Source organism: Melopsittacus undulatus, chromosome 1 (assembly GCF_012275295.1).
Source record: "Melopsittacus undulatus isolate bMelUnd1 chromosome 1, bMelUnd1.mat.Z, whole genome shotgun sequence".
Classification (NCBI taxonomy): Eukaryota; Metazoa; Chordata; class Aves; order Psittaciformes; family Psittaculidae; genus Melopsittacus; species Melopsittacus undulatus.
Window position 1 is genome coordinate 82,933,526 of NC_047527.1, and position 27,526 is coordinate 82,961,051.

The 27,526-nt window shown below is 37.2% G+C and overlaps 1 protein-coding gene across 1 annotated transcript in view; it reads left to right on the forward strand.

Annotated features, from left to right (window-relative positions):
* LOC101874935 (cadherin-6) overlaps window positions 1-27,526 on the forward strand; it is a 99,194-nt gene that overhangs the window by 57,421 nt on the left and 14,247 nt on the right. The window contains exons 3-7 of the mRNA XM_005149945.3: window positions 18,361-18,655; window positions 20,098-20,217; window positions 22,249-22,416; window positions 23,949-24,136; window positions 25,612-25,865. Coding sequence (XP_005150002.1) covers window positions 18,361-18,655; window positions 20,098-20,217; window positions 22,249-22,416; window positions 23,949-24,136; window positions 25,612-25,865 — 1,025 coding nt within the window. The remainder of the gene's footprint in view (window positions 1-18,360; window positions 18,656-20,097; window positions 20,218-22,248; window positions 22,417-23,948; window positions 24,137-25,611; window positions 25,866-27,526) is intronic.

Genomic DNA, 27,526 nt, shown 5'->3' on the forward strand with positions numbered 1-27,526 from the left:
AAAATAAAATATTACATGAGCATTGAAGTAGAGAAGTGTCCAGTGCTACTACCCTAGCCAAAATTTGCAACATTTGATTTGGGTTTTAAAAGTTGTAGTTATGCCTGGGGCTGCTTAGTACAATTTTAAAGGGCTGCAGTGAATGCATCTCTAAAACCCAGGTAAAAGATGAAGTGATAGTGCAGCTGTGCATAGAAACGGATGCTACGTTCCCTAGTCTTTAGATATTCCTGGACAAAAGAGTAAAAAAATTCTGCCCTACTCCAGGATTATATTGAAAGTATAGTTGTTATTTGTATGCACTTTATGTCTTTGCATGCTGTCCCATTAGCTACATAAAATCCATGTATTGGCATCTGTCATTGAGTGGTCTTGTGAGCGAGCATAAACCTACAAATCATTGTTATGTAAAGGGATAGGGTGCCGCTTTCTTTTAGACTAAAGGAAAATCTGAACAAGTCTTAAATCTTACTTATTAACCCAGAAACAGCTTCTGGCAGACTGCAGTGGAAAGGAGCAACTCGCATTCCTGACAACAACAGGCACAACCATGCAACAGTTTTGTCACACTCAGTCTATCTGGCACTAAAAGGAAACTTCCAGACCTACTTTTCATTTCTGCAGTCTTATTGATGTTCGTATAGTTCAAACAGTATGCTAGCCTGGAAGCTATCTGATGTTATTACCTGTATAACCTATCATAAATAATCATCCTCTGCTGACAACTCTATTTTTCAAGGAAGATAAAGTCAAAGTCCTGCTGCTGTGTGGCTTGGCAAAACAGAAAGGATACTACATTGCTGTAGGCAAAATCAGAATCCTTTTGTCTGGTGCTTAAAGAACCACGGGGAAAGATAAATTCCTCTCTGTCAGGAATAGTTTAAGGTACGGTTGATCCTGCTTTAGAGGAGGAGGGGTTGAACTAACTGGTATCACAATATAGTTTCAGTACCGGTTTTCTTCCTTTTGCTAAATTTTACTTCTGGATATAACTATTCTGAAGGCAAGTAGAACTGATCCATGCAATGTATTTCTCCAGAAGCAAATCAAACGAAAGGTTTGATTTCTCTCCAACCCATTGCAAGCAATGAGATTAAGTCACGTACTGAGACACAAATATCTGACTGTGAGTACACACAAGGGGGTATTTAAACAAGAGGTATCATATCTTAATTGAATGACATGACTACTAGCAAGAGAAACCTTCAATTTCTCTCAGATCTTCAGTGTAATAGCATTCTAACCTCATCAAAATATTGTTTCCTGCAAAAAACTAAGATGGGAAGAGTCAAACTAAATTCTACCCATTTGCACTTTTAACATCCTTTATGTAGTTCTATTGGAAAATTCTTGTTCAGTATTTGTTTTCTTTACTTGCACTATGATATACACCTAATGCCTTTAGTTTCCTGTTCCAAACACAGTGTTTGTTATCTTTGACACCTAATATTAGAAGTTCCACTTGTGACTTCTACTTATTCAGGAATTCTACTCAAAACGGTTTTCAATTTGCTTTGACACTCAGAATATCCTTTGTCTAGGGCTAGATTCTGCACTATGCTTCCAGAAGAAATGGCAGCCCAAGCGCCAGGCTTTAAGTCTCTGAATGACCTCCCAGTCCTGAACAATTCCTGGGCTTGAAGTGACTCATAGCAAAACTAAAGACAGATATCAGTCATCCCTTCAGTCAGTCTGAGGGGGGCTGTGGGTAGCAGCACTGCCTACAGTATACACAAGGCACTGGGCTGGACCCCTGTCCTTGGCAAGTCCTCAAGTGTCTCTTCCACAGCTAAGCATGCATATGAAATCTGATTCTATGCTGTGCCTCTCAGAGGACTTCCACACCCTTTACCATGCAGAAGGAGGACAACTAAAGTTTTGCGGTTTTCCAGATTTAGGCTCCCTCCAGCACACCATCTGTGTGAGGGTGCTGTGACCCTCAGGGAGGACTAACAGCTGTCTGCACCACTCTCTGCAGAGGACCTTGTATGTCAGCAAGGCATAGAACTTTTTTTGGCCATTTTATGGCATTCCTGTCCTTGTTCCTGACAAGAAAGTTGCAGGGTCCTTTATGTGTACCAATATTAGTTAATTGCAATGCCATATTTATCTCTGTGGTAAAAGAAGCATTAAGACTATAGCCTTTTACACATGAGGAAACTGATGGATGGAGAGGTTAAATGACCTTATACACAGCTGAAAGTAAGAAATTTCTAAACTGAGATTAAAAAAAAATTAAAAATTAAAAAATCAGAGTTCTTACCCCTTCTTTCTCTTCCCCCTTTAAATGATTAGGTCACTTGCCTCCCGCTTCAATAGGCTGAACACTTTTCATTCTCTTAAAAGATAGAACAAATGCTGGGATGCATCTGCACTTCCTTTGTTCCTCATCCATCAGTCATATTTTATGTTCCATCACTTGACTTTCCCAAGCGCCCTTCATTCCTATATTGAATTGCACACACATACACACACTTGTCTTCTATTCCTCTTTGAAAGATTTACTGGCACTGATAGAAGTTCTCTGCACAGTCAGTTGGTCTCTGTGGAATAGAGATAACTGAAATGAGGGACAGTTGAGAGGTTAGAGGCCCAGGATGACAGTCCAGAAACAGCCTGCAGATTTTAAAGTGTCATAGGAGAGCTAAGAAAGGAGATATGAGAAATGGGTGGGATGGGCAAGAATGTTATTCAGAAAATGAAAAGGCAGGAAATATAGCATGGTTAATGTTTATGATCATCATAATTGTGAACCTACTTGGCATCATCCTTGTATCCAAATATATTACACAATATAAGAGCCTTACAACCATCTGTTTCAAACATACCACATTATGGCACTTACAGTGTAATGGCACATGACCTCCTCACCTTCTTCGCAGTCTACCTAGAGAAACTAGGGTAAACTAGGCAAATCCTGGGACCCTCAAGACAATATTTCTGTTAATTCTTATTTTTTATTTTTGTGCCCAGAACTTTTTTTTTTCTTACGTCAACGATCGTCTTGTACCAGTGCTTACATTCTGGGCTACTTTTCTCACAGATCATCCTGTTAGCAATCCTCTTGTTAGCAATCCGCATGTCTTCCTGAATTGCTTGCTTCTAGGCTTCTAGCTATAGAAAAACAGCTGAACACATTAATCTTCCTTTCCAAGGAGATACTGCAGGTAAAGTTCATGCTTTATTTTGGGATGTTTAGATAACTGGTCTTTGGAGCTGTGATTACCATTTTCTTTCTGGTTTGTATAGCACAGTGAAGTCCTCACTATAAAGCTGCAACATCATGAATATAGAACTTGCAGGCTAGCAACAGCTAAAAAAAATATAAATCTCTCTGTCAGGCTCAAGACAAAGAACCATTGTCACTCCACCATTTATTGTTTACTGTTGGCTCACCAAAAATATTAAACAATAAAGCTTAGAGAAATCTCTTTATTAAGTGGGACTTTTTTCTTTCACTGCTGTTTCCCTCACTGGTGAGCATAGGTTCACAGTGGGGCAGCAGCATGTTGAGAGCTGTGGCCAGTGAGTGTAACATTTCAAAACACAAACTGAAAATGTGTTGTGATGTGAATACCTACTGTTGATCTATATGCGCTAATGCAGACTGTGGCTTGCTTTCACCATTAACGGGGTGAAACAAACGTCAACATGCACTTTCAAGTACTTCAGGATTCAGTGAAGCTTGTAGTTATCATGAAAGTCTGAGATGGAAGATGAAGGAAAGGGAAGAATCATCCTCTGAAAGGAACGGAGAAAGGAAAAATACTAATCCTTTTTCTCTCTTCTAACGTCACATTAAAGAAAAAAATCTGGCAAAAAAAAAAACACAAAAACCAAACAAGCAAAAATAAATAAATAAATAGAAACAAAAAAAACAAACCCAAACCAGTAAAGGTTGTTAAGAAATAAAAACACTGAGTGAGCTAGGAGTTAAAAACATACATTAAAGGAGAAAGGAAAAAACAAATCAGCAAATGTTTATGCTAGAGCTATCATTCCCACTGTTTTCAGAGTTGTTTATTTTGGAGACATATCATTCAGTTGTTCTATCCCCTTCTTGTATATGCCAGTTCCTACAGAGTGGGGTTCCAAAACAGCTCAGCTGGAATGGCCTCTCTGTATAGGAATGTTGTCTGTCTGGCACTATTTCTTACTTTGTCTCTTTGAGAAGCATTGAGCGGTATTTCACCATTAGATGTCTATTGGAACAAAGATGGTTTTACTTTCCCATACAGGCTTATATAATGATCATCTTCAGCATGTTTGTCAGCTTTGCCCATACTATATCTTCATGTTGGAAAGCAGTATCAAGTTAAGCCGTTATTGTATAACTTCTGTGTTTAGCATCATGTTATTATTAATGGAAGGTTAAATTCTCTCTAAAAGACAGAACCAAACAGCACAAGTGCACCTCTGACTCTGTGACATGCTTTCTCCTACATAGCAACTCTTGCAATCAAGTTAATCAGGCAGAGATTTAAAGGGCATGCAAACTGAGGTGTCAGAGCATTTGTAGTTTCTTTCCACTCCATGCTTTTTCTGTGGTTTTACACTCTTCAGGCCAGTTGCTTAAAGCAGAATTAATGCTGTTCGCAGTTGCTAAAATTCCTCACAAAATGTCCTGTACACATAGGGGATAACAACTGCCAAGGGGGTTGTGGGCAAAGAGTTAGTGCCCTGTAGAGGAACACACTTGCATGTATATTCAAGGTAATCTTGAACTGATATAAGCTTGAATCTCGTGGTACTTCCAAGTAACACAGCCTGGCAGGATATATTGCACTCACCTAATAAACCCATTTCATGCAAATATATATTATTTTACCTACAGAAAATATTTTAGAAAAAAAAATCCATTTAGGTTGTTTAGACTGAGGGGATCCCACCAATTTTGTCTGCTTCAGAGAGGATTCCTTTCTTTCATGAATATAATGTATGATATAGTTGGGAGAGCACAGACACAAGTATTCTCACCAAAAGAATTACAGGCTCTCCAGTCAAAATGAGCCCACATATCTAGGCAGGCAGTGTTGGATCTGAAACCTAGGACTGAATATCATTGCTGCCAGATAGAATCACAGGATAATTAAGGCTGTAAGAAACTGCTAGAGGCTACTTGGTCTAACCCCATCCTAAAGTAGGTCCAATTATAGCAGGCTGCTCAGGGCAGTGTCTGATCAAGCTTTGTGTATGTCCAAGGATGTGGATTTTACGACTTCTCTGGTCACTTCTCAGTGCTTAACCATCTGTCCTTTCTTTTCTTTTTTCCTCCTAATATTTAATCAGAATTTCCCTCATTGCAACTTGTGTCTATTGCCTCTCATCCATTACCTTCTCTAGCTCTGCCTTTTTATACGCCCTTCCATTAGGTAAGTGCAAAGAACAATAAGCCTTCTCTTTTAAATTATAAACAAACCCCTTTCCCTCTCCTCTCCTTTTACATCATGTTCTAGCCTCCCCTCACCTTCTCAGTGACCCTTCTGTAAACTCACTGCTGTATGTTAATGGCTTTCCAGTACAGAGGAGAGGCAAAACTAGGTGCAGTACTCCAGTTGTATTCTCTCAAACTCTGAATGGAGGATGAACAATTCCTTCAACCAACAGGCTACAGTTTTGCTAAAACAAAAAAGTTGGCCTTCTTCCAAGCAAGGATGCACTGCTGATTCAGGTTCAATTTTTGTCTACTGGTATGCTCTGATACTTCACTGCAAAACTGTTTTCTATCCAGCCTGTGCTGTTGCAAGGGATTATTCCAGCATAGATGCATGACTTTACATGCTGAACTTCATGAGGTTTCCATTAGTCCATTTCTCCAAGCTGTTGAGGTCCCTCCATGTAGCAGTTCTACCTGTTCAATATTGAGAGCACTTCACCCAAGCAATCTCTATTTGTTATGATTTGCCAAACTTCTGAGGATAAATTCTATCAGTTGAGTCATTAATAAAGACACTAAGCAGTATTAACCCCCCAGTATCAACCCTGAGGAACATTGTTAGTAATCAGCCACCAGTGAGACTTGATACCACAGATCACAGTCCTCTGAGCTTAGCTATTCAGCCAATTTTCCACCCACCTTACTGGACATTTTCCCGATCGATATCTCACTGATTTGTCTGTCAGGTTACTATGGGAGACTGTGTTAAAGGTCTTGCAAAAGTAAAACAGTATCCACTACTCTCTACTTTTTCACCAGTGCCAGCAGGCAATCAGATTAGTTAAGCATAAATTTCCACTACTAAATCCATGTTTGTTGTTCAGTGTTAGTTTTTGGGTTTTTTTTTCCTTCATCTATCTGGATTGAGCTTCCAAGTAGATTTGCTTTATAACTTTCTCTGGAACTGAGATATAGCTGGCCAGTGTCTAGTTCCCACAGATCCTTCTTCTTGTCCATCTTTAGAATAGGTGTGGCTTTCCTTATTTTCAGAATTTATGAAACTTATCCAATGACTATCACTTTTCAGGCATTATAGAAGGAAAACATTTCATCACCATTCTTAGATGCATCCAGTACTGTCCTACAGAACTGACTTCCTCCAGGTTACTTAAAAGGCTCCTAATTAATTGGGTTTTATCTGCTGTGGATAATGCTTCACCAGAATTTTCTGCTGGGCTTAAGGATCTTTACAGCCTCCGGGCAAATTGCACTTTCATGTCCCTGAGCAGTTCTTCGTTATTCGTGAGTAATGGTTCCAACATAATGCATCCTCTGGTCAACTCATCAATCAGCTGGGTCAAGAAATTGTCGTGACATTCTGCAGAAACCTGCGCTGCTTGCACACAGACATATTGCCCTTCCAGCTAAAATCAGAATGATTGAAGTCTCCCACAGATACATAACCTGCAATCTGAGGGTTTCCTCCATCTGTCTCAAGAAGGCTTTATGTACTTCATCTCTTTGAGCTGGCAATCTGTAGCAGATGCCTACTTTGATGCCTTATGTTGGTCTCTCCTCATCCACAAGCTCTAGACTGATTTGTCAGCTCTTTCAAAGCTAAGTTCTGTCTACCTGAGCTGATCTTTTGTTAATCCACCTCCTTGTGTTTCTGGACTGGACTTTCTAAAGGGCCTGCATCCTTCTGTTGCAGTATTCAAGTCATGTGAGCTATCCCTTCGCATCCTGACTCAGACACTTTGAGGAATACTCATTTGAAAGAAGGCGGCAGCCTTGGCTAAGGTTTCCTGTAAATATATTCTTAGGTATGCAGCCTTCCTCAGGAGGGTCCTGTTGAGATTTAAACGTGCAGGTTTTTTAGATTGTAGCTGCTGCCTCATACAGTTAGTTGTATGTTGACGCAACACAAATTTTGTTTAGAAACAAAATTGTGGACATGACAACATGGAAATATTTTCCTTTCCCCAGCTTCTGAAATGTAGAACTATATGATCTAGGCTTCCAATAAATTAAAGACTCAACTAAACCTGTGGATATAGATTAATTTCCTTCTTGTTAAATCTTATTAATTCTGTTAAATCTTCTTAACTTAACTTACATATTCTGTTAAAACTGAATATGGGTGATCATTTGTCTGTATCCTCCTTTCTCCATCCCCCTACTTTCCTGCTTGCCACACACACTCTTATATAGCATATAAAATTCATACATATATTTCAGGATTTGATTGTCAGCATCAACTGCTCAGAATATCAAAGGGTCACCTTTGTCAGTAAGGAAAGAATGAGCATTTGCTTTCAAGTGCATCCATCAGGGAGTAGTCAGAAGCTGTTACTTGCTGAAGAAGCCTGATGTTTTATTCAACTATATCCCACTAAAAACATTTCTGGATATTAGGCCAAGGAGTTTTTTGTTGTTGTTGTTGTTGTTTTGTTTTGTTTTTTCCTAGTTCATCTTTAAGATATGTTCTTCTCTACCCCCACAGAAAAATTGAGGTTTTCACAAAATTAAAAATTTATTTTTTCATATACCTTATTTTAGGTGCTGTACTTCCCTACCATGTAATTTTGAGGCATTTTTAAAAGTTCATAAGTCAAAGAAAACACTTTTTCAGTGATGAAAACGTAAGCAACTGTCGCCAGGTAAATTCCCTGAGAAATCAAAAGTAATCAAAGCTGGGCATGTAATACAGACTGATTTCACTAAACATGTGCATCATGCAGTATAGAGATTACGGGACATATACTAAAATAAATTATTAATTATAGAAGTGCATGTTTGTTGAATGGACTCTTTTCTGAAAAAAAATGTTTTCTCCTAATCTCAGTAGAATACCTGCTGTCATCTACTGATGGGTGAGTTCCCTTTATGGCTGAGTAATGCAGTAGAGGACAGAAGTCCCATTATAGTCAGCTGAAGACCTTCAAAATAAATAAAAAAATATTTATATCAAACCCACAAAAGTGTTCTGCCATAAAATTGCTGGGTACACAAAAAAACCTCATATGATGTGTTCCTTTTCCCTGCATAATTTATAAAAGACGAAACATACATGTGGGCCTGTTGGCTCAATTAGTATCTTTTCTTGTAAAAAAGGAAAATGAGACAGTTTATATATTAATTAGTGAGCTTAAAATGTAGAGGTACATTAACTATGCTGTAGGTAGCTTTTCCTGTGTACATACCTGTCTTACAGATATACAAGGGTATCAAGATACTGGAACTATTTCACTCTGACTTTGGAAAAAAGCTATAATGAAAGTTAGTGCTCTTGAATTGCTTACACAATCCTCACTGAAAAATGGGGCTTTAGCATAGAGAGTTCCCTGAGAAGCATGTGTACCTTTAGGGATTCATCGTTTTCCAATTGAAAATAATTATAAGTTAAGCACTTAATTTTCTTTAACTCCACAGATTACTCACTAAGAACGAAAGCACATACATTCCTTTTCATTTTACCAGAAAATCTTAAGATAACTCAGAATGTTATTTGAGCTAATGCAGTCAGCCCTAGAGGGAAGAAACTCCCCCATCTACCTTATCCTTTAGCTAACCTGTGGTGACAGTAACCTTCAGCTTGTGGATAGTAATAAAAACCTGAGAGCAATTAGATTTTCTAGCATTGCAGCTGGTTTGGGAGTAGCTCCCCCATCCTCGGTCTCCCTCTCCACCTCTAAATCCAGCAGGCTGTGGCAATGCCACAGTATTGCTAATCTTTACTCCAGTTAAACAATCCTCAGTCTTTCCAGAAACTAACAGAACAAATTACGCCCAAGGCTCTCAAATCATGTTATAATCATTTCATACAGAACTGGATGTTGTTAACAACTCACATTTTACTGCAGGGAGAATGTAGAAGCATCACATAGTGATCTGTCTAAGATCAGACAGGAAGACTGTGACAGAGACAATATTAAAACCTGTCAGTCCTGCATTTGTGGCTACAAGCCTATCTTTCCCTTGCATATCCCTCATTTTGTCAAAGACACACTTCACTCCTCATTAGTCTGTTTTTCAGACCAAGAAAATCATTAGTGATGACTTCTCAGGTTTTCCCATTTAGCCTTTAAGACTCACACTTGAATCCAATGACTATCTATTCAGTTACAGTGGTAAATCTGCAGTGATGAGAAAGTCTGTCTCCTAAAACAAAATTACTTGTACAGCTCTTTAGGCTTTCAAGAATTCGAAGGCCTGGATTTTCATTCTTGGTCGCTGAAATGTATACACTAGGTAAGAGAGTAATTTTTAATCCCTCCTAATCTTCTGCTCAGTTATCCATGTAAGTTTTCACAGTACCTGAGCTCAGGTATGACAAGTCTGGGGGTGGCTATGTCCTTTATGCTTTTTAGTGAGTAATGCTGATGCCTCAGCTAAAAGCAGTCCTCATGGTTACCAGGTACTGTTGCTACCACAGTTTTAATGTTGATGATAGTCAGTATGACAAGTGCCAGATGCTAAAATAGATGGACAAAAAAGCATAAAACAGTTTTTTAAAATGTCTTGGCCTTTCCTAAGAGAAGGAGCAGATGTCCAGGCTTTTGTGAGGGTAATTGCAGAAGTCTGCACAATGCTCTTTTGTTACCATCACTACTGTTTAGCTGGATAGGGCTCTTTGATCTTTCAAAGACATAATGAAACCGAACTGCTGTAAGTAAAACTGGGAAAATTCCATTTACAACTAAGGATTTTTTTTTTAGAGGTAAGTTATTACTTAGAGGCAGAATTGTTTTGATTTCCTTAGAGTCTAAAAGGAAGACTGTCTTTCTTACTGTTATACAGGAATTCAAAGAAAAATAAGAAGTTTGATGAAAGAATATGAAATTCAAGGGCCCATTTGTATAGAGATCAGACTTGACAGCACGGTCTCTTGTGACTTCTAAATTAAAGACCTGTTTGTCTTTGTAAAGGCAAACTTTGTAAATTCCTACAAGTAATTGTGCTTAGAGATAATAGGAAGAGAAACAAATAAAACTGCATTAGCACAGAAGAGCTGAGCAGCAGTTAGCTTGGGAGAACATGGAGGCACCTTCACCTAATCTGCAGCTTTGCTATATATTCATTGAGATCTGATAACAAGCTGCTCCTAGAGAGAAGGGCGAATAGAATAAGGGACCTTTCTAGTCAGACATACTGCAATGCAGGACCAAAGCTCTTGTTCATTGTCCCTGTTTAATCACAGTGAAGAGCAGTAGCAGTTGGGGAACTCAAGAGGGAAAGGAGTTGATAGGCCCTAGGCTATTTTGAAAGGATTGACACTTTCCAATTGATTTTTTTGCAGAGCTGATTAGCTGTGGCTGCATGTTTGCACTTCAGGTTAGAAAACACATTTGTGATTTTGAAGGGTGTGTAATAAAGGTGTGAGTCACCGACGTATGGGTGTTTATTCTTAGCTTCATGCATTTAAAATAGAACAGGTTCCTGACTACTGTTTGGACAGCCTATTCCGTAAACCAAGGACGACAACATCAACCAGACCGTTGTTGCTTTCTATCTCAAGCCATGTTGCCTCACATAATGGCCCTCACAAAATAAGAGAATAAAAGGAGCCTTCCAGTCTGCCTGGAGGGTGTCAGCCTGCAGGCTCCAAAGTGAGAGTATTTTGCCTCTTGTCTAAAGGCAAATTCTTATTCCATTGCCCTTTATAGGCTATTTCTTACTCCTTTTTTTTTCACTCACTCCAGCACACTAGATTCTGATTATTGTGCATTTCACATGCTTCCTTTGTTTGGTTTTAAATCAGATACTGTTACCATTTATTCTCAGTTTACCTTTTTGAGTACCTGATTACTTCTGAATCTTAAAATATGCTTATTGCTTTTTGGTCCATTCGTTTTCTGAAGTTGGTCAGCAGCACAAAACTGTTCTTAGCTTCTATTCGTATCATTCATTTACAGGGAATAGATTTGCACTGCGACTTTTGAGAATGAATGAGAAAGTTTTCTGACATTTTGATGCTCTCCAGAAAGAGACAGGACATCACCCTACTGTTTTTTTCTTCATTTTCTTTTTCTTTTTTTTTTTTAATTTCTCATGTAGTTCTTGATAACAAGACATTCTCTTTTGCAGATGATATTGCTGCTACTGAACAGTTCTATCTGACATCTAGGGTTTTTCCCCATTTGCAGTGGGTGCAATTTTAGCATTCTTTTTCTCTTTAAATCTCACTATTTGCTTTTTTGTCTAAAACCCTTAGGGTTTGAGCTAAAAAACAGTGCTTAGGTTAAAGGTGGCCTTTATGGAGTATTACTGTTTTACCCTTTGCTTGTTATACATTGAAATAGCTATCTTAATAAAACATTTGATTTACACTTTAATAGACCATGTATCAGATTCCTATATCCTTTACAATTTTTTCTGTTAATTGTTATTTCAATTTTTACTGAGTTTTTTCCTCTACCTGACTCCATATAATCAGGGATAAGACAGTTTCCTTAAACAAAGTAGCTTGCAGATACGGACTTTTTATAAATCACAATCTGTAATGTATTATTATATTAATAAGATTCCACAGCTGAAGTACCAGGATTTCAAATATTTCTGGTTCTGCTATGCAAACTTTTATAGACAAAAAAAGCACAATAAAAATAGGACATATTATATTTTCTACTAGCTCTAAAGAAACTAATGCCCAAAACGTAGCAATCTGCTATAACCTCAGTAATTGTTTAGTGCTCTATTTCTTTAATTTTTTTACAGATTTAGTGCTTGCATTCTTGACATCAGTACTGAATTTTACCTTTTATAACTGACCAGAATATCCTACTGGGAAAAAAGGGTGATCTTATGACTGAAGGAATAAACCCAGGAAGAAAAATTGAATATTTATGAAATAAGAGTTATTAAAAAAAAATTGAAATCTAGTACATGATTAATAAGCATAAGTTAGAAATAGCAAGAGGAGAAAAACCTGAGTGGTTCAGACAGGAAGAAGCTAGTTTGATATGGCAAATGTTTGTTCTCAGTTCTAATAGAGATAGGAGAATATTAACATCATTATATATATTAACAAAGACCTGTGTCCATTCATACAAAAAGAAGGCAAATTGAAATGCAGCAATTACAGAAAAATTGCTGGCATCATCAGCCCTTCAGAGCTGGCCTCTTCTTCACTGGCTCTTTTTGGAATCCACTTGACTTGAAAACAGGAGAGTGGGCTTGTAAAAAGATTCCAGCTGAGGACTCAGAAGTTCCAATTTTGCAAGTGAAGACTGCATACAGGCTGGTAGCAAAGCAAAGAAAAATAAAAGCATGTGAATTATTATCTTGCTGGATGAGAATTAATGTATTTATGTGGGAGGAAGTTCTTAAAACAGAAAAATAATGTTGGTACAAGAACATCGCATCTAATCTGGGCAACAAGATCCTTTTTTATCATCAGAGCAACAGAGAAACATTTTCTTCAAATAGGAACCTGTTGCACCCTTTTCTTCTCTAAGCATAGAGTTTAGCATAATCGATGCCATAAGAACATGGTACACATGTCCATAAGAAATCTGTCATTTCTGATGTTGCTAGATATCCCCGTGGACCTTATAAAATATATTTTTATTAAAAAATATTTTAATAAAAATAATCTTTTATGGCTTGAAACAAATTATTTGTGTAGGTATTTGCCCTGATAATACATGATCTAGTGTGTGTATATGTATAAGTATATGGAACACATATATAGTGTTTTGGGGTTATTTTTTGTGCACTAGGAAGAAGTTTTTGCTTAAACTTCAGCAAAATTTACGTAAACATTTATTACGTAATGTGCAAACCGATGTCATTTTCTTTTTAGCACAGAGTCACTAAACGGAGCAAAAATTTTCTTGGAATTTTATTTTAAAAAGAAGCAGTACTATCTATTGGAGATGAACACAAATGCTATAAATATATCCACCCTGGAAATAATAATAAAAAAAATCTTAAAAAATAAAGTCTTATGGTACAAATACTTTGAGCACTGCTTTCATTTCCCTTTTCTTTTTTGTCATGCTGAAGATGCCCATTGCCATTACCCTTGGGACTTCAATAGGGCTCTGTCAGAGACACTGTGAAGAATGAGGTTACTCCAAATTGTGGCTAATTTGTAAACCAAAACCAATCAAACAAACAAACAAACAAAAAAAGCCCAACCTAAACCTTAAAAACCACTTGAAAAACAACTCTATTTTTAAGGTAATTATGTACTGGCAACAAGAAAAATGCCCAATACAGGCAACTAATGCTTCAGTCTTGAATGCACTTTAAATGCCTTTTCCTGGAATCATGAAGAAGCCTTCCTTGTTCCAGGCAGACATATTTGAATATTTTAGGCCAGGAAGTTTGGGAGGGGCAAAAGCAAGACAGAGGCTGAACAGTTTTTATCTGACTGTAAGTCATTAAATGCAAATCAGATGGTTCACTTAACAGTGGTATTAAAGTAAAATGAGTAAAACTATGCCTAGGGCATAGTAAAATCTTCAATTTGTCTTTCATCCTCAGCCTTAGCCGGTGATTGATGGGTGATTTCATAGAATTGTACAGATGAGATTCTGAATGAATCAATTTACTATAATATTAATACAGTACAATTGCTGATGCATTTACTTTTTATTGCATAGACTTACTTCTTCACAGTTTTGCTTACCTTTGGGATATTGCTCAGTTCAGCCACCAATTAAAATGAACGACATTGAATAACACTGAGTTCATAAGAAATAAAGCACCTTACCTTTGCATCAAGTCCTAAAAACCTTTGGATGAAGTAATTTTTTCTTGAGGAATAGTAATGCGATACAGCCCATATGACATGAGTACCATGTCCCAGATGTTTTATTCTATCCCATGACTATCTGCCATGGCCCATTTGTCTGACCAACTTTATGCAGAGGATAATGGACAGCATTTTGCAACACAGGTTAACACACGGAGTGAAGCTATAATCTTGCATTGGCAGGGATTGGTCCTGCTAAAAGCATCTGCAGTATAATTTATATGCATACCTGTCGTGGTTTAAACCAAGTCCGCACAGCTCGTTCACTCACTCCCCCCCTTGCTCCCCTGACTCCCGGAGAGTTAGGAAGGAGAATCCAAAGAATGTAGCCCCACGGGTTGAGATAAGAACAGTTTAATAGCTAAGGTATAACACAAATCATTACTGCCACTACTACTACAAATAATAATGGTAAAGCCAATAACAAGTGAAGAGAATACAACAGCTCACTAGCCACTGACCCATAACTCACCCCACCCTGCCCGACCAAGCACCGACCGATACCTCCTCCAACCCCAGAGTCCCAGCCCTTCCGGGTTTCTCTCGGTTACCTCCTGGGTACGACATGCTATGGTATGGAATACCTCTTTGGCTAGCCTGGGTCAGGTGTCCTGTCTCTCCTTCCTCCCGGCCTCCCCTCCTCCCTGGCAGAGCATGAGGCTCAGCAAAGTCCTTGGACAAACCAAACATTTGAGCAGTAACTCAAAACATACTTGCTATCAGCAAATGTTCTCAGCCCGAAAGTCAAAACACAGCACTGCACCAGCTACCAAGAAGGAGAAAAAATGACTGCTATTGCTCAAACCAGGTCAATACCTCATCACAGCAAACTTTCTTTGCAAAGAAGTCTGAGTAACGCAAAACAGCTTAAAAGGAATTTGGGGAGTTGTTATTACCATTTATTTCATCCTCATAACCTAAAAGTGGTGTTTTCTATACAAAACCATCAATTGCATTTTTAAGTGCATGTCACATCTAAGCCCTTCTTTGGACCTCAACTTGTGCCATTTGTTTCTCTTTTAATTTTATTCCCCTTTTTTTTTTTTTAACAGATATACAATAGAAATTTCCCCCTTCCTATAGGTCACACAAACAAAATACTGCTTCTAAGTTAAACTGACACTTAAGGAAAAATAGAATAGATTGTTATCTTTGCCTGGATAAAACGCCTCTACCAAGCAGTCAAAGACAGATAACATAATCTAAAATAATGTATAATATTGGGGGATATTTTCCTCTCATGTGAATATTACAGTTATATCGTCTATGAGAAACTTTCCTAGAAATCTTGCTTATTTTTTCTAATATGAAAAGCCATTTTTTTTCCTGTAAATAAGGGAACAAAATCCAAAATATTTTGGCATAGTTACTAAGTAAGTAGTTGAAGTTGTAATGTAGGTCTATCCCTCAGAAACCCCATGATGCGCAGTTAGAGAACTACCCTAGTTTACTGAAATCAAAGAGACTGTAATCAGACCTTTTCAGACCCTTTGTAAACCAGGTTCTTGAGGCCTCACATGGTGACACCCTATAAACTCCCAGCTGGTTTGAAGAGCAGGCACTGAGCCAGACTTATCTCTATGTAATATACACTAGTATGTAGGACATGACCCTCCTTTCACAGTAAATAATCCATATACAGCCTGACTTACTGAGAACTTGGTTTGTTCTTTTATGTCTTAGGAAGCCTGTAAAACTAAAGGTATTGAAGTTGGAAAGGATTTTTTCCTAGGGAACATTTCTTTCCAAATGTTAGTGCTTTGCTAAAGGGCTAGAGAGAGAAATTGATGAAGATCACCTCATTCTCATTATTGATGAGTCATTACACAGAGATACACTTTGTCATGTCTAAAGTCACAGTCGATCTTACACAAGTGAATTAATTGTGGAGGGGGAACAGAAATTTCATTAAAAATTGGCTTGAAAATATCGCACAAATTTCAATTTTTACCTCTTTCGGTGACCTGGGCTAGGTAAAGGATATTATGGAAGACAGTACCCAGTGGTTCCAGCACCTCTTCTAGCTTGACTTTTTTTACTACCTTGTTCATTGGAATCAGGTTGAATTAAAATGATGATAAAAAAGAGTTTGGGAGTTAAGCCTGCAACAAGTCTCAAAACAGCACTATACCATAATTCAGATGAATTAATGGTAGTCTTTTACTGAGGACTGGTTTTGTCTCAGTATGATACATACAAATTTAAAGAGGCTTTCAAGGCAAATAAAAGTAGACTTTTTGATATGAAACAATCAAAAAAATATACACAGTTTCAAAGGCAAAATTCTTTTCACACTTTTTTTTGTTGCATGTTGCCTTTGAGGAAAATTATGCTTAAATAACCTATTGAAATTACTTCCCACAGTAGTCTACTCTTCTGACTTCTTAACAGGCAGATCTAATAGATACTTGTCAGAGTTTGAGGTTGTATCTAGTAAATCATATAATTCCTCTAAGCACTATGGCAGAGTGTTTTGCCAACTGAACTGGACACAGGAGGCATGATTTCTATTTCAAATTCCAAGACTAGCCTTCTGAGAAACTTCAAGTTTCTATGCTTCGTTATCCAAGAAACAGAGCAAATGGTGTTAACTGCTTTTGTGAAGGGTTTTGAAATCAGCTTATGAAAAATGCTGCATACAAGCTCCTTAATGGCACTCTTATTATCAAGAGAAAGGGCTCTGAGCAAAATCACATGGAATACCCATTATATGCCTGAGGGAGAAAATTAAGAAGAGTGCCTCAGCATGTCTACTAACAATTAACCATGCTATGGTTCTGATATTTTGTATTATTGGACACTTTTGGTATGTGTGGTGACAAAGAGTTTTGCTCCTCAAGGCAGACTTATTGCACAGAGCATGCTTCCTTCAGAGACCATAGACATAAGCACACTGTGCCACTAAGTGTGTGCCAGTAGACTGCCAGCATAACACTGATCTTGTCAGGAAGTTGGAGGAAGCCCAAAACATTGATCATATTGGTCATGCTGGAGGTTGCCCTTCCAGCATGGTAGAGGCATAGCCAGCCACTGGTAAAGTCTGTGTGAAGATTTTCTATATTCTTTCAGCCTACAAATCTTTCTCTTTTACAAAGTATGCCATCGAACAATGTTAAGTACTTTGCCGTGCAGCCACCTAGGTAGTTTTTTTCTAACCTGTATACAAGCAAAGAGAAGCAAAGAGCTGGATGAGAAAGTCCAGTTTTCCTCACTCATTAACATGTCTTTTCTATGAAATCAACAATTTCTAGGCACCTGCTACCTAATAGATTCTTTTTTCCCCCATAAATTTCATAACTTATGCCCAGATTTTAGAAGTCATTTAAATGTTTAATTTTCTAATTTTTACTTTGTCTAAAATAACAACAAAAATACCTGTAATTGATTAGCTTTGATTTTAAAGCTGGGGGATAAATAAGCCTTTATCAAAGGAACAGCCAGGAGAGCATGACTTAATGACTTAATGATTCATACCTTGTGTGTGTGCTAGGCAGCATTTCAAGAGACATAGAAATATCCTGGGGAAAAAATATGACAGTCTGGGCTTTGTATGCTAATTACCATCATTGCCTTCTTTCTGCCCCACCATGTTTCAGCTTGGTCCTTCTCCGTTTGGATAGGGCAACTGCCAGTGCTGTAGTGAACTAGCATGCTTGCCTGCCTCTGTTCTTAGTTTGCCACATCTGTGAATGCATGTATTTATCTGCTATATGTGTACGTATTTAATATGTTGTGAACTCTATTACATAATATACATGGGGCGTAAGAGCTGAGCACCCCGAATTTAAACTCAAAAAGTGGCTGAACTGGCCACTTTTTAAGTCTTTGCTTACTGCAATTTCCAAATCCACTGTTTTCTCACTGTAGGATTTCTTTGTCCTACATAATCTTAGGATTCCACCTGCATTGCTAGCATTTAGAACTGATTGATATATGCCTAGCTTGGGAAAGTGATCTGCCACTTCAATTCATGGGTTTTCCTCAGTCAATTTCTTATAATACTGTAGCCCATTTCAATTCTGACATCAAGACACAACTCTACCAATTCACTACTACTGTGGTATCATCTCATTTCCCAAAAGCAGGGTACAGACTTTTACCTGGGTATTAATAATAGTAAAACATGTATCATGATATCAGTAAAAGTATCTAAAATTGTGTCCCAAGTATTTATTTTCCTTTTTTTTTTAATTTTTTATTATTATTCCTGTTTCACCACCAGCTGCACTCAGACCAGGATAAAGGAGATGGATCACTTAAGTACATCCTTTCTGGAGATGGAGCAGGAGACCTCTTCATTATCAATGAAAATACTGGTGACATCCAGGCCACAAAGAGACTAGACAGGGAAGAAAAGCCTGTATACATACTCCGTGCCCAGGCTATAAACAGAAGGACTGGAAGACCAGTGGAACCAGAATCTGAGTTCATCATTAAGATCCATGATATCAATGATAATGAACCAATGTTTACAAAGGATGTTTACAATGCCAGCATTCCCGAAATGTCAGATGTTGGTAGGTGCTAACTAATAATTTATTTCAGTGTGTGGTCTGGGTGCCTTCTGAGGAGTTAATGAAGGGCCATATTTTACAGGCACTGAATACAGACATCTGCTGTAGTGACAAAAGTTTGCTGGAATCAGAAATGTCAGCTGAGTGAAACCCACTCCCTCTGACGTATCACAAAAAATACAAGTTCATGCAGTCAAGTTTAGCTACAGTGAAAGTGATCTGAGCTAAGTTGTGTGACTTTAGTATGCTTTGTTAACATCATTTAGTAGCAGTGTAAAAATATGCTGTTCCACAGTCACCTGTGTCCATGTGTCCATATCACCACTGGACCAGTTCAGCAAAAATTTTTTATTTCAGGAAGGTAAAAAAAAAAGTGGAAAAAGGCGGATGCAGAAGTGGTTGTACACACTTCAGGAGCGAAAACTGTCACCTGACTCAGCTCACCACTGATTCTAATATATGCCACTAACTTATGACATTTATTACTCTTTTAATACAAAACAAGAGAGCTCCAAAGTCCACTGAAGTCCTTTGAAATCTTTTTATTGATTTAAAATGTATCCAACTGTAGGAATCAATCAAAAATAAATAGCTTTCTTGAAATATAATTTTAATATTGGGTCTTTTCCAGAGAAGTTGATGGGGTTTGATTCTTTGTTTCTGATTCTTATGGAGGTCATTTTGATTTCTTTGTCAGAAAGCGACGGATGGTTAAGCTGCAAGAAGCACATTTCTAATCTGAAATAATATTGAGGGAGAGAAGTATTAATTAATCATGATCAAAAATAAGATTAAAATAAAGCTCAGGCAATATGAAAATAAAGACTTTGGGGCATACTCTCTCCTCTCATTCATGGGACTTGTCACATAGATAAAGTCTCATCTGGTGGAGAAAGAATGTAATATTAATATTTTAGTATGTGAATATTTTATTCGCAAATCTGTTTTAAATGCCAAGACCTAAGCTCATTTTTTAATGTTTGTTAACACGTTACCTAGCTTTCAGCACCATTTCTTTCTCTACAAGACACATGAAAAAACAAGTTTACATTTCTGTGTCAAATACCTTACGAGCATGAGTAAGTTTACAAAAGTATATTCTTGACCTAGACTGAAATTCTGAATGCCTTCAATACCTGGGGAAAGGTGCACTTCTGGTTTCTTTATGAGAAATATGATGAATGAACTACATAGTCAATCAATACCTGTCTATTTTAATGAACTGAGAATATGCCAACTATCATCTTGATTTTTGAATCTATTGCCTTTATGAACAGAGAAATTTCTACAAAATAAAAATATCTCTAACTTTTTGCCACAAGTTTGACCTGGACCTGAACTATGTGTATTTTTACATCATAAACTGTCTTGAAAAAAAAAGTACGTTTATTTTTGTTGGGTTTTTTTTTGTTGTTTTTAATTTATTTATTTATTTATCATTGCAGGTACCTTTGTTGTGCAAGTCACTGCAACTGATGCCGATGATCCTACATATGGAAACAGTGCTAAAGTTGTCTACAGCATTCTCCAGGGACAACCATACTTCTCTGTCGAATCCGAGACAGGTCAGGGGTTCTTATCTGTCATTCTGTGACAATGTCTGTAATTCAAAATGGCATGCTAAGTCAAGCTAGAACATAGTGGACAAAAACTTCAGAGAGATTACATCTTAGTGCAAAATCTGACAAACTTAATAGAACAATACATCTGTAAACGTGACACCTACTTTTGTAATTTTACCAGTAAAGTCTAATAAATACAATTAGTACTGGATGTGAACCCACTTGCTTAGTTTTTGACAAGCAGTAGGTACAGAGACTACTGTGGATGCTTAAATTAAACTAAATAGGTTGGCTTTTAGACAAAAATGAGAAACAGGTGGGTGTGGAAAAAAGTGCTTAATAGTCATAGATCTTCATAATGGCTAAATTAAGATTGAGGGTTTGTTCAGGTTGGTTTTTTTCTACTTCTACATCTTCAAAACTTATTTAAAGTAATTATAATTTCTGTGCATCTGCAGCACATCACTTTAATGCTAATTTTATGAAAGAAATCTTAATTAAGAATAATGATAGAAGAGGTAAAATTGGCTGTTGTGCTACACTAGAAGATCACAAATAGAATCCCAAACTTGAGTTCTGTTTTTGGAAGATGTTTAAATTATACATAGTGACTGGAATTTTTTATGGGCTGATTAACAGACAGCTTTGGAACCTGTGCATGTAAAACATGAATTTTGTCTGACTGCTGAACCATTGACTATCTGACTATATAGAAATTCCCAAGATTTATAACAAAATTCTCCAACAAGAAACAAAAGATCTCAAGAAACTCCTTAAATGGTAAAATCCACTGTGATAGGTTGCTGGAAGCTAGAGAAATCATTTCTCCTCAGCACACTTAGAAAGGAGTGGATTGTCCCAGATAATTAATCTGGGTCATAAATTTAACATTGTTTCTGAAATATATCTTAGACACTCAGGCAGGGAAAAGGAGGGAGAGATTAGATGCCCCAAAGAAAAACCTGAGGTAAAAAAATGTACATAATTCTGAAAAGAGGGAGAGGCAAGATCAAAGGGAACTTCCCTTCAAGCATATGGTATTAGATAATACAGGCAAGGATTTTTGCACCGATGCACTCATTCTGACTTGCACAGTATGCTATGTGCTCTTCCATCTAGAGTTATAATAAGGATAATGTAGCTGGGATTTTACCCATAATAATCTTCTAGCAAGAAAGTTGTATGGGACACAGAGAGGAAGCAAGGTAAACCACAGGCTTGATCTTGCTGCCATGGAAATCAATTGCAAAACTCCTAGAGTGAAATAAGTCTCTGTCAAATCTGCTATGAATTTTGCCATGAATTTCAGTAGTTGAATTTCATTCCCTTTGCCTACAAAGGAGTCAGTTCTTAGCCTTAAGAGACCCAGTAGGAATGCAAACATTTTTCTTCATGGTAAATATCCAGTAAGAATTTCAATAAAGGTTGGCCTCATAATTGGTGTTTGTACCTTTGAAGAAGAAAGTGACTGACAAAATAATTTCAATCAATGTATAAATAGAAATATACATACTCAGGCATGCTTGGATGCTCATAATTTTCTTAATTAATTCCTCTTCTCCCATTTAATGTTGTTGTACTTCTTCTTTATTAATGTCTTGCTGAAGTTAGTTTGGTTTTTTTTTAACTTACCACCTCTGTCAAAATAAAAATATTGACAGAACAGGAGAGTAAAGATAGAACACATTGTAATGAACAAAGAGCCTTTATCCAGTTCAGTGAGAGACTTTTAGCATGGAACTGAAAGGAGATAAATAGTTATGTACAATAACACTGTTCACAAATAAGTAGAACATGTTTTTAGGGATGCCACTAATATTGTATCTGTCACGTAGGCAGCAGCCTGAAATATGATATGAAAAGTCTGTAATTTAATGGGCCGTCTCATAGCAGTAAATATTTGTACTGGGCAGATTTTACTTATTACACAGAAATTGTTTTGTTCTTTAGACTGTGGGTATTTTTTAATAAGAATTTCCATCAAAGTCAGGACCTTATTTGTGAACTTCCCCTTTTTTATTTTTATGTTTTTAGGTATTATTAAAACTGCTTTGCTAAACATGGACCGTGAAAACAGGGAGCAATATCAAGTGGTCATCCAGGCTAAGGATATGGGAGGCCAGATGGGTGGATTATCAGGAACCACCACTGTGAATATTACACTGACTGATGTAAACGACAATCCACCTCGCTTCCCCCAGAGTATGGAATATTTTCATTCTATGTCTTTACATTGAAATGGACAAAAATTCTTTTGGTTTGGTTTTTTTTTTTCATCTCAGGTGATGTTTCTGCTTTTCTGATCTTACTGAGTATAGAACTTCCATTAAGAGAGACAAAGAGAACACACAAGCAAGCAATAGCATCATGCTAAGGCTAATTGCAATATGTGGGAAAAAAATCTCATCTTTTTACGCCAGTTGCAGTAGACTGAGAGCTGAATTAATGTGCAGAAGCAACTTTTTTTTTCATACTTATTAAATAGCTTTGACTCATATAATCTGTATTTCTTGTTCCTTATTATGTCTATTAGACTTTGTGTTTGTTTGAAGATGTCTGTTCTAATCTAACATATTTAAGCTTTGAAATATATTTAAGTATGTAAAATGATCCCAAGATCAATTCTATTAATATTTTAATCCAGGAAGCACTTGCCTCAATAGGTTTTCCTATATTCTTTGCATACAGAAACAAAGGCCCATACATAAATGTACCAGATATTTCTACCTATTTTCCATCCCCTATCTCAGATAATTTGGTATATATGTGTGACATTTAAAGGAATCAGTTGAGCACGTTCTCTTGGAAACTAATTTCTACTAATGACCATTCATGGTCATAAGTGATTCAAAGTGATAGAGCTTTCATCAGCTTTCTCTTTCCCTCTCTTTCCTTATTTCCTCTTTCTCTGTTTCCTTCCTCCTTCCTTTCTCTCTTTTTCTTCTTTTTTGCTTTGTCTAACCACTGCTCTGTACGTGATGTGTGTATATCACAGTGTCAGTGTGTGTCAAAGTCAAGAGCAGCTGTTAGAGAAAATAATTGCAGATACTATCAGACAAATCAGTAAGCTTTGGCGGTTAAGTCACTGGGAAAGTTATTGGAAACAACTTGTCATTTAAGTTCAAAGTCTGCTCTTAGCTGTGGGCAAAGTGTTTCCATTTAAATTAGAACAACTTTAGAGAAAATATAGCACTCTGCCCCCAGTGAGTTAATTATACATCTCTGGACATAAATGTCTTCAATATAAAAGCCAAAGATACAGCTTCATAATGCCAATATTCCCCAAGCAGAGGTTTTTCAGAAGAGAATTCAATATAGCACATTATTAATAGGGATTTACACTGGATTTGGTTTTAGTGTTACTAAGTTACATTAGCCTCTGGCAGTTCTTCATATTTGTCTTTTGGCCTCAAGACATTTTTTGGATACAGTTTTGATATGGCCTACAGAGACCTTGATAATGTCTAGAATGGAACATATGTTGATAAAGATACCTCTTTGTAAGAAAACAAAATGCCCAACTTTCATAGTAAAAAATAGAAAAAAAAAAAAAGTTACTTTTATCTGCATGAAAATAAGACAGAAGCTGAAGGCTTGTTGCCCCAGGAAGGCCTGGAAATGACAGTGAACTCATGAACTCATCTGTGCATGCCCAGCTTGGAGAGTGGGCTGAGAGATGGTGTCCAAAGTACCATGAGACTGACTGACAAAACTTTATTCTCCCTCTGCTGTAGGTACATACCAATTCAGAGTTCCTGAGTCTACACCACCTAACTCACCAGTTGGCAGGATAAAAGCTAATGATGCTGACGTGGATGAAAATGCAGAGATTGAATACAGCATCACTGAAGGGGACGGATATGACATGTTTGGAATTACCACAGACAAGGACACACAGGAAGGAATTATAAGTGTCAAAAAGGTACACATCTTAGCACACTTAATCCCAGCCTCTGAAATGCCAGTCAAAACTTTATATAGCACATATTTATTTTCCATTTTTAGTGCAACATGTATTGTTTATTAACTTGAATTTTATCAATTAGTAATCTCTATATTACCTATGTAAATTTTCTCTTATAAAAGCAAATTACGTCCTTCCTCCTTTACTAGACCAATGCACATACTTTGAAGGACTTGAGCAAGTAAATAAACTGGAGAGTGGAATGGGACTAAGAAAAAAATTCTGCAGTCCACAGAATATCTGCAGAATAACTCAAGGAGGCAAGACTATCCAACTGTGATTTTTAATCTGTGATGTTTGCAAGATTTGCTCATTTACTAGAAGGTTCTGGGTTAAGACCACAGAAATAATCAGTATTACATTGCCCATTTTGCATTATCAGAAGGCCTTGAATTGTATAGTTATAATGTAATAAAGTACATAGAATAATTTATTTTGACTCACATTTTGTAAAAATGTAATTAACAAATCCATCAGCAGGCTTTTGTTTTAGAAAGCATCTGATGCCTTCCCAGATTATACTGGACATCATCTACGAGGTTGCACATTGGCTGTCAGAAAAGGTTTGAGAAATATTGTTTACAGTGGGCTATCAGGAAAGCTTGATAAGGTTACAGATATCATCCTCCATCAGTTCAAGTTCAGTCATCACTAGATAGACATTGTATAGATTTTCTGAACATGCACTTGCTTGTTGATATCAGTATGACACCTGTCATTACTTGTCTTTTAGGAGATGCCTTCCAGGGGCTGATTATTATATCAGTCTAACTCCATTTGCATTTCTGCCCATTGTTGACAGAAGCTGTGAATCTTCCACATCCTAAAAGAAAAATAGGACTACTACTCTATCCCCACACTTAACAGAGAATTGCCAAGCGCTGCTGCTTCATACTTTTAATAGAGTGTGATACAGTCATAGCCTATCACAAAACCATGTTTGGCTTGATGGATGGTTCTGGATGTCCAGACACTAGATGTCACACAGATGTCACAGTGCTTTGTTTCAGTGATGGAATACCAATATTTAAACAAGCAATTCCTAGAAAATCTCCCCCCCCCCCCCCCCTTTAGTGCGTGTTGCTTAGGGCAAGGAATATACCAGAAAATGTCAAAATACCAAAAATGACAGAATCTAAGGCAAGAAAAGTTAAGGCCATTTGAGAATGAGAGGTTAATTGGTGTTTAGGAATGCCAGGCATAGAATTCCCTGGGAAAAAAAAAAAAAGTGTTGGTTTCTTTTTATAACATAACATGGAGCCCTGTCTTTCTCCTTTATGCTGGTATTGTAATTTCAGTTCAGGCTTATGTTATCTAGAAAAGGCTTCTCCATGACATCCGCCTATTCATTTGGGTCATCTGGCTGCAAGCTACAGCAATGACCACAGACTTCCAAATTTTTTTCTTTCTTTTTTTTTTCCTCCTCTTCCCAGGCATTGGATTTTGAAAGTAAAAACTTGTATATACTGAAAGTGGAAGCTACCAATACTCATGTGGATCCTCGATTCCTCTATTTGGGGCCATTCAAGGACTCTGCTACAGTCAGAATTCAGGTGGAGGATGTAGATGAGCCTCCTGTGTTCAGCAGACCGGCATACATAATGGAAGTGAAGGAAGATGTTCCAATAAACACTGTAATAGGAACAGTGACTGCTCAGGATCCAGATGCTGCCAAGAACCCTGTCAAGTAAGCATAGACTATTTCAGCTTGTGAGTATTTTTTTTACAGCTTTAATTTTGCTTTTTTCATGTCAATATACAAAAAAAATCACTTGTACCAATGAAATTGTTCAGGTATGCTTAAATATGGAGTACTGTAGATGGTAAATGATCTCTCACATTTGAGCATATCTAGGTATATGTAACAGTGTTTGCATGGCCCTTGCATCTTGAATTACATCCTATCCACTCCAGTAACTAATGTTTGTGCCTGTTTCTGCTATGGAAGAATTTACTGCAAGAAGAGTACTAAGAAGATGTGTTCTTCCACCTTCAATATTTTCAAGTGCAGTGTGGTGCATCCTTTTGGCTATGTAACAGGGGGTGATTCAGCAGCCCTTTTTTCTCCCATGCATCTAGACCTTTTTAACAGAGGTCACATTTACCTTCTCTAAACTGCAAGTGAAAATGGTGTAAAAGCAGTTCATGTGCATGCAGACCCCATCCTAACTTGTATCAGTGTAAGGTTAGCAAGATAAGAATCAGTGTCTTGGACTTCACAAATTACACTTGCCAGGAACTAATAAACTAGTCTTAGAGGAAGTTAAGGTTGGAGTAGCTAAACCTAAGCCTTCCTTTTTTTGTATATTAACAGTTACATTGTTTCAGTACATTTGAAAACATACTGGAGTACTTAAGTCATATGGAATAGAGTATAAAGGAACTTTTAAACAGTTGTGTGCTTTAATTAAAGTTCATTGCTACTGACAAGGCAGTAAGAGGAGGAAATGAAAAAATGCAACAATATTAAACCCAGGTCAATTTTCAGCATTCAATTTTCTCTGTGTTGGGCACCTTGGAAATACAGTAGTACTCTTAAAACCAAAATAGAACAATGCAGGTTTAATAAAAATCCAATCCATCAATACTTTTTACTTCTGTAAAGAGCTATCTCTCATCAAAATGTCTTACAAAGTTTATGAAGCATGAATAAGTTTTAAGCTCTCAGCTCATCTTGTAAGAGGGGTAAATATCATCATCTTAATTTCCTAGATGAAGAAATTATAATCTAAAACGGTTCTGGCAGAAACCCTCGCTGTCTTTAGTTTACATGCAATGCCCTGTGTGTTAATTCTTGTTCAAGACTAAGCCTTCTAATTTTAATGAAGGTTTGCTTTCATTTATATCACAACATGCAACAATTATATGGAGTTCTGGACTAGCAGAGCATAGTAACCTGAAGAGTAACATATTGTTTTGTTGACTTTGGTGAAGCCCAGGAACAGGATCAACAGCATGAATAGCATGTCTTCATGGGCATGCTAGCATGAAGATGAAAAGTTGGTTGGGGTGACACCCAGGGCCATTGCAGTCTTCACATGAATCTGCCTTTTTATATCCAGTGGCACTGGAGAGTGAAGTGAGTGCTTCCCTGCTTTCCTGTGGCGTTAACTACAATCATTTGCATTTTCCACCAGCACCAGATCCTACTTATAGGTGATTTAGACTGGATAGGCTGCTCATTGTTGAGTATGGCCTACCAGCCTTTTGTATTAATTGAATATGTGTGCTAAAACTTACCTATCTTTCAAAGGGCAGTTCTTTAATACAGTATAGGTACTTTGTATATGAAAGTATCAGATAATTATTGAGCAAAATTCAGCAGAGGTGTCAAAATTGATGCAGTGC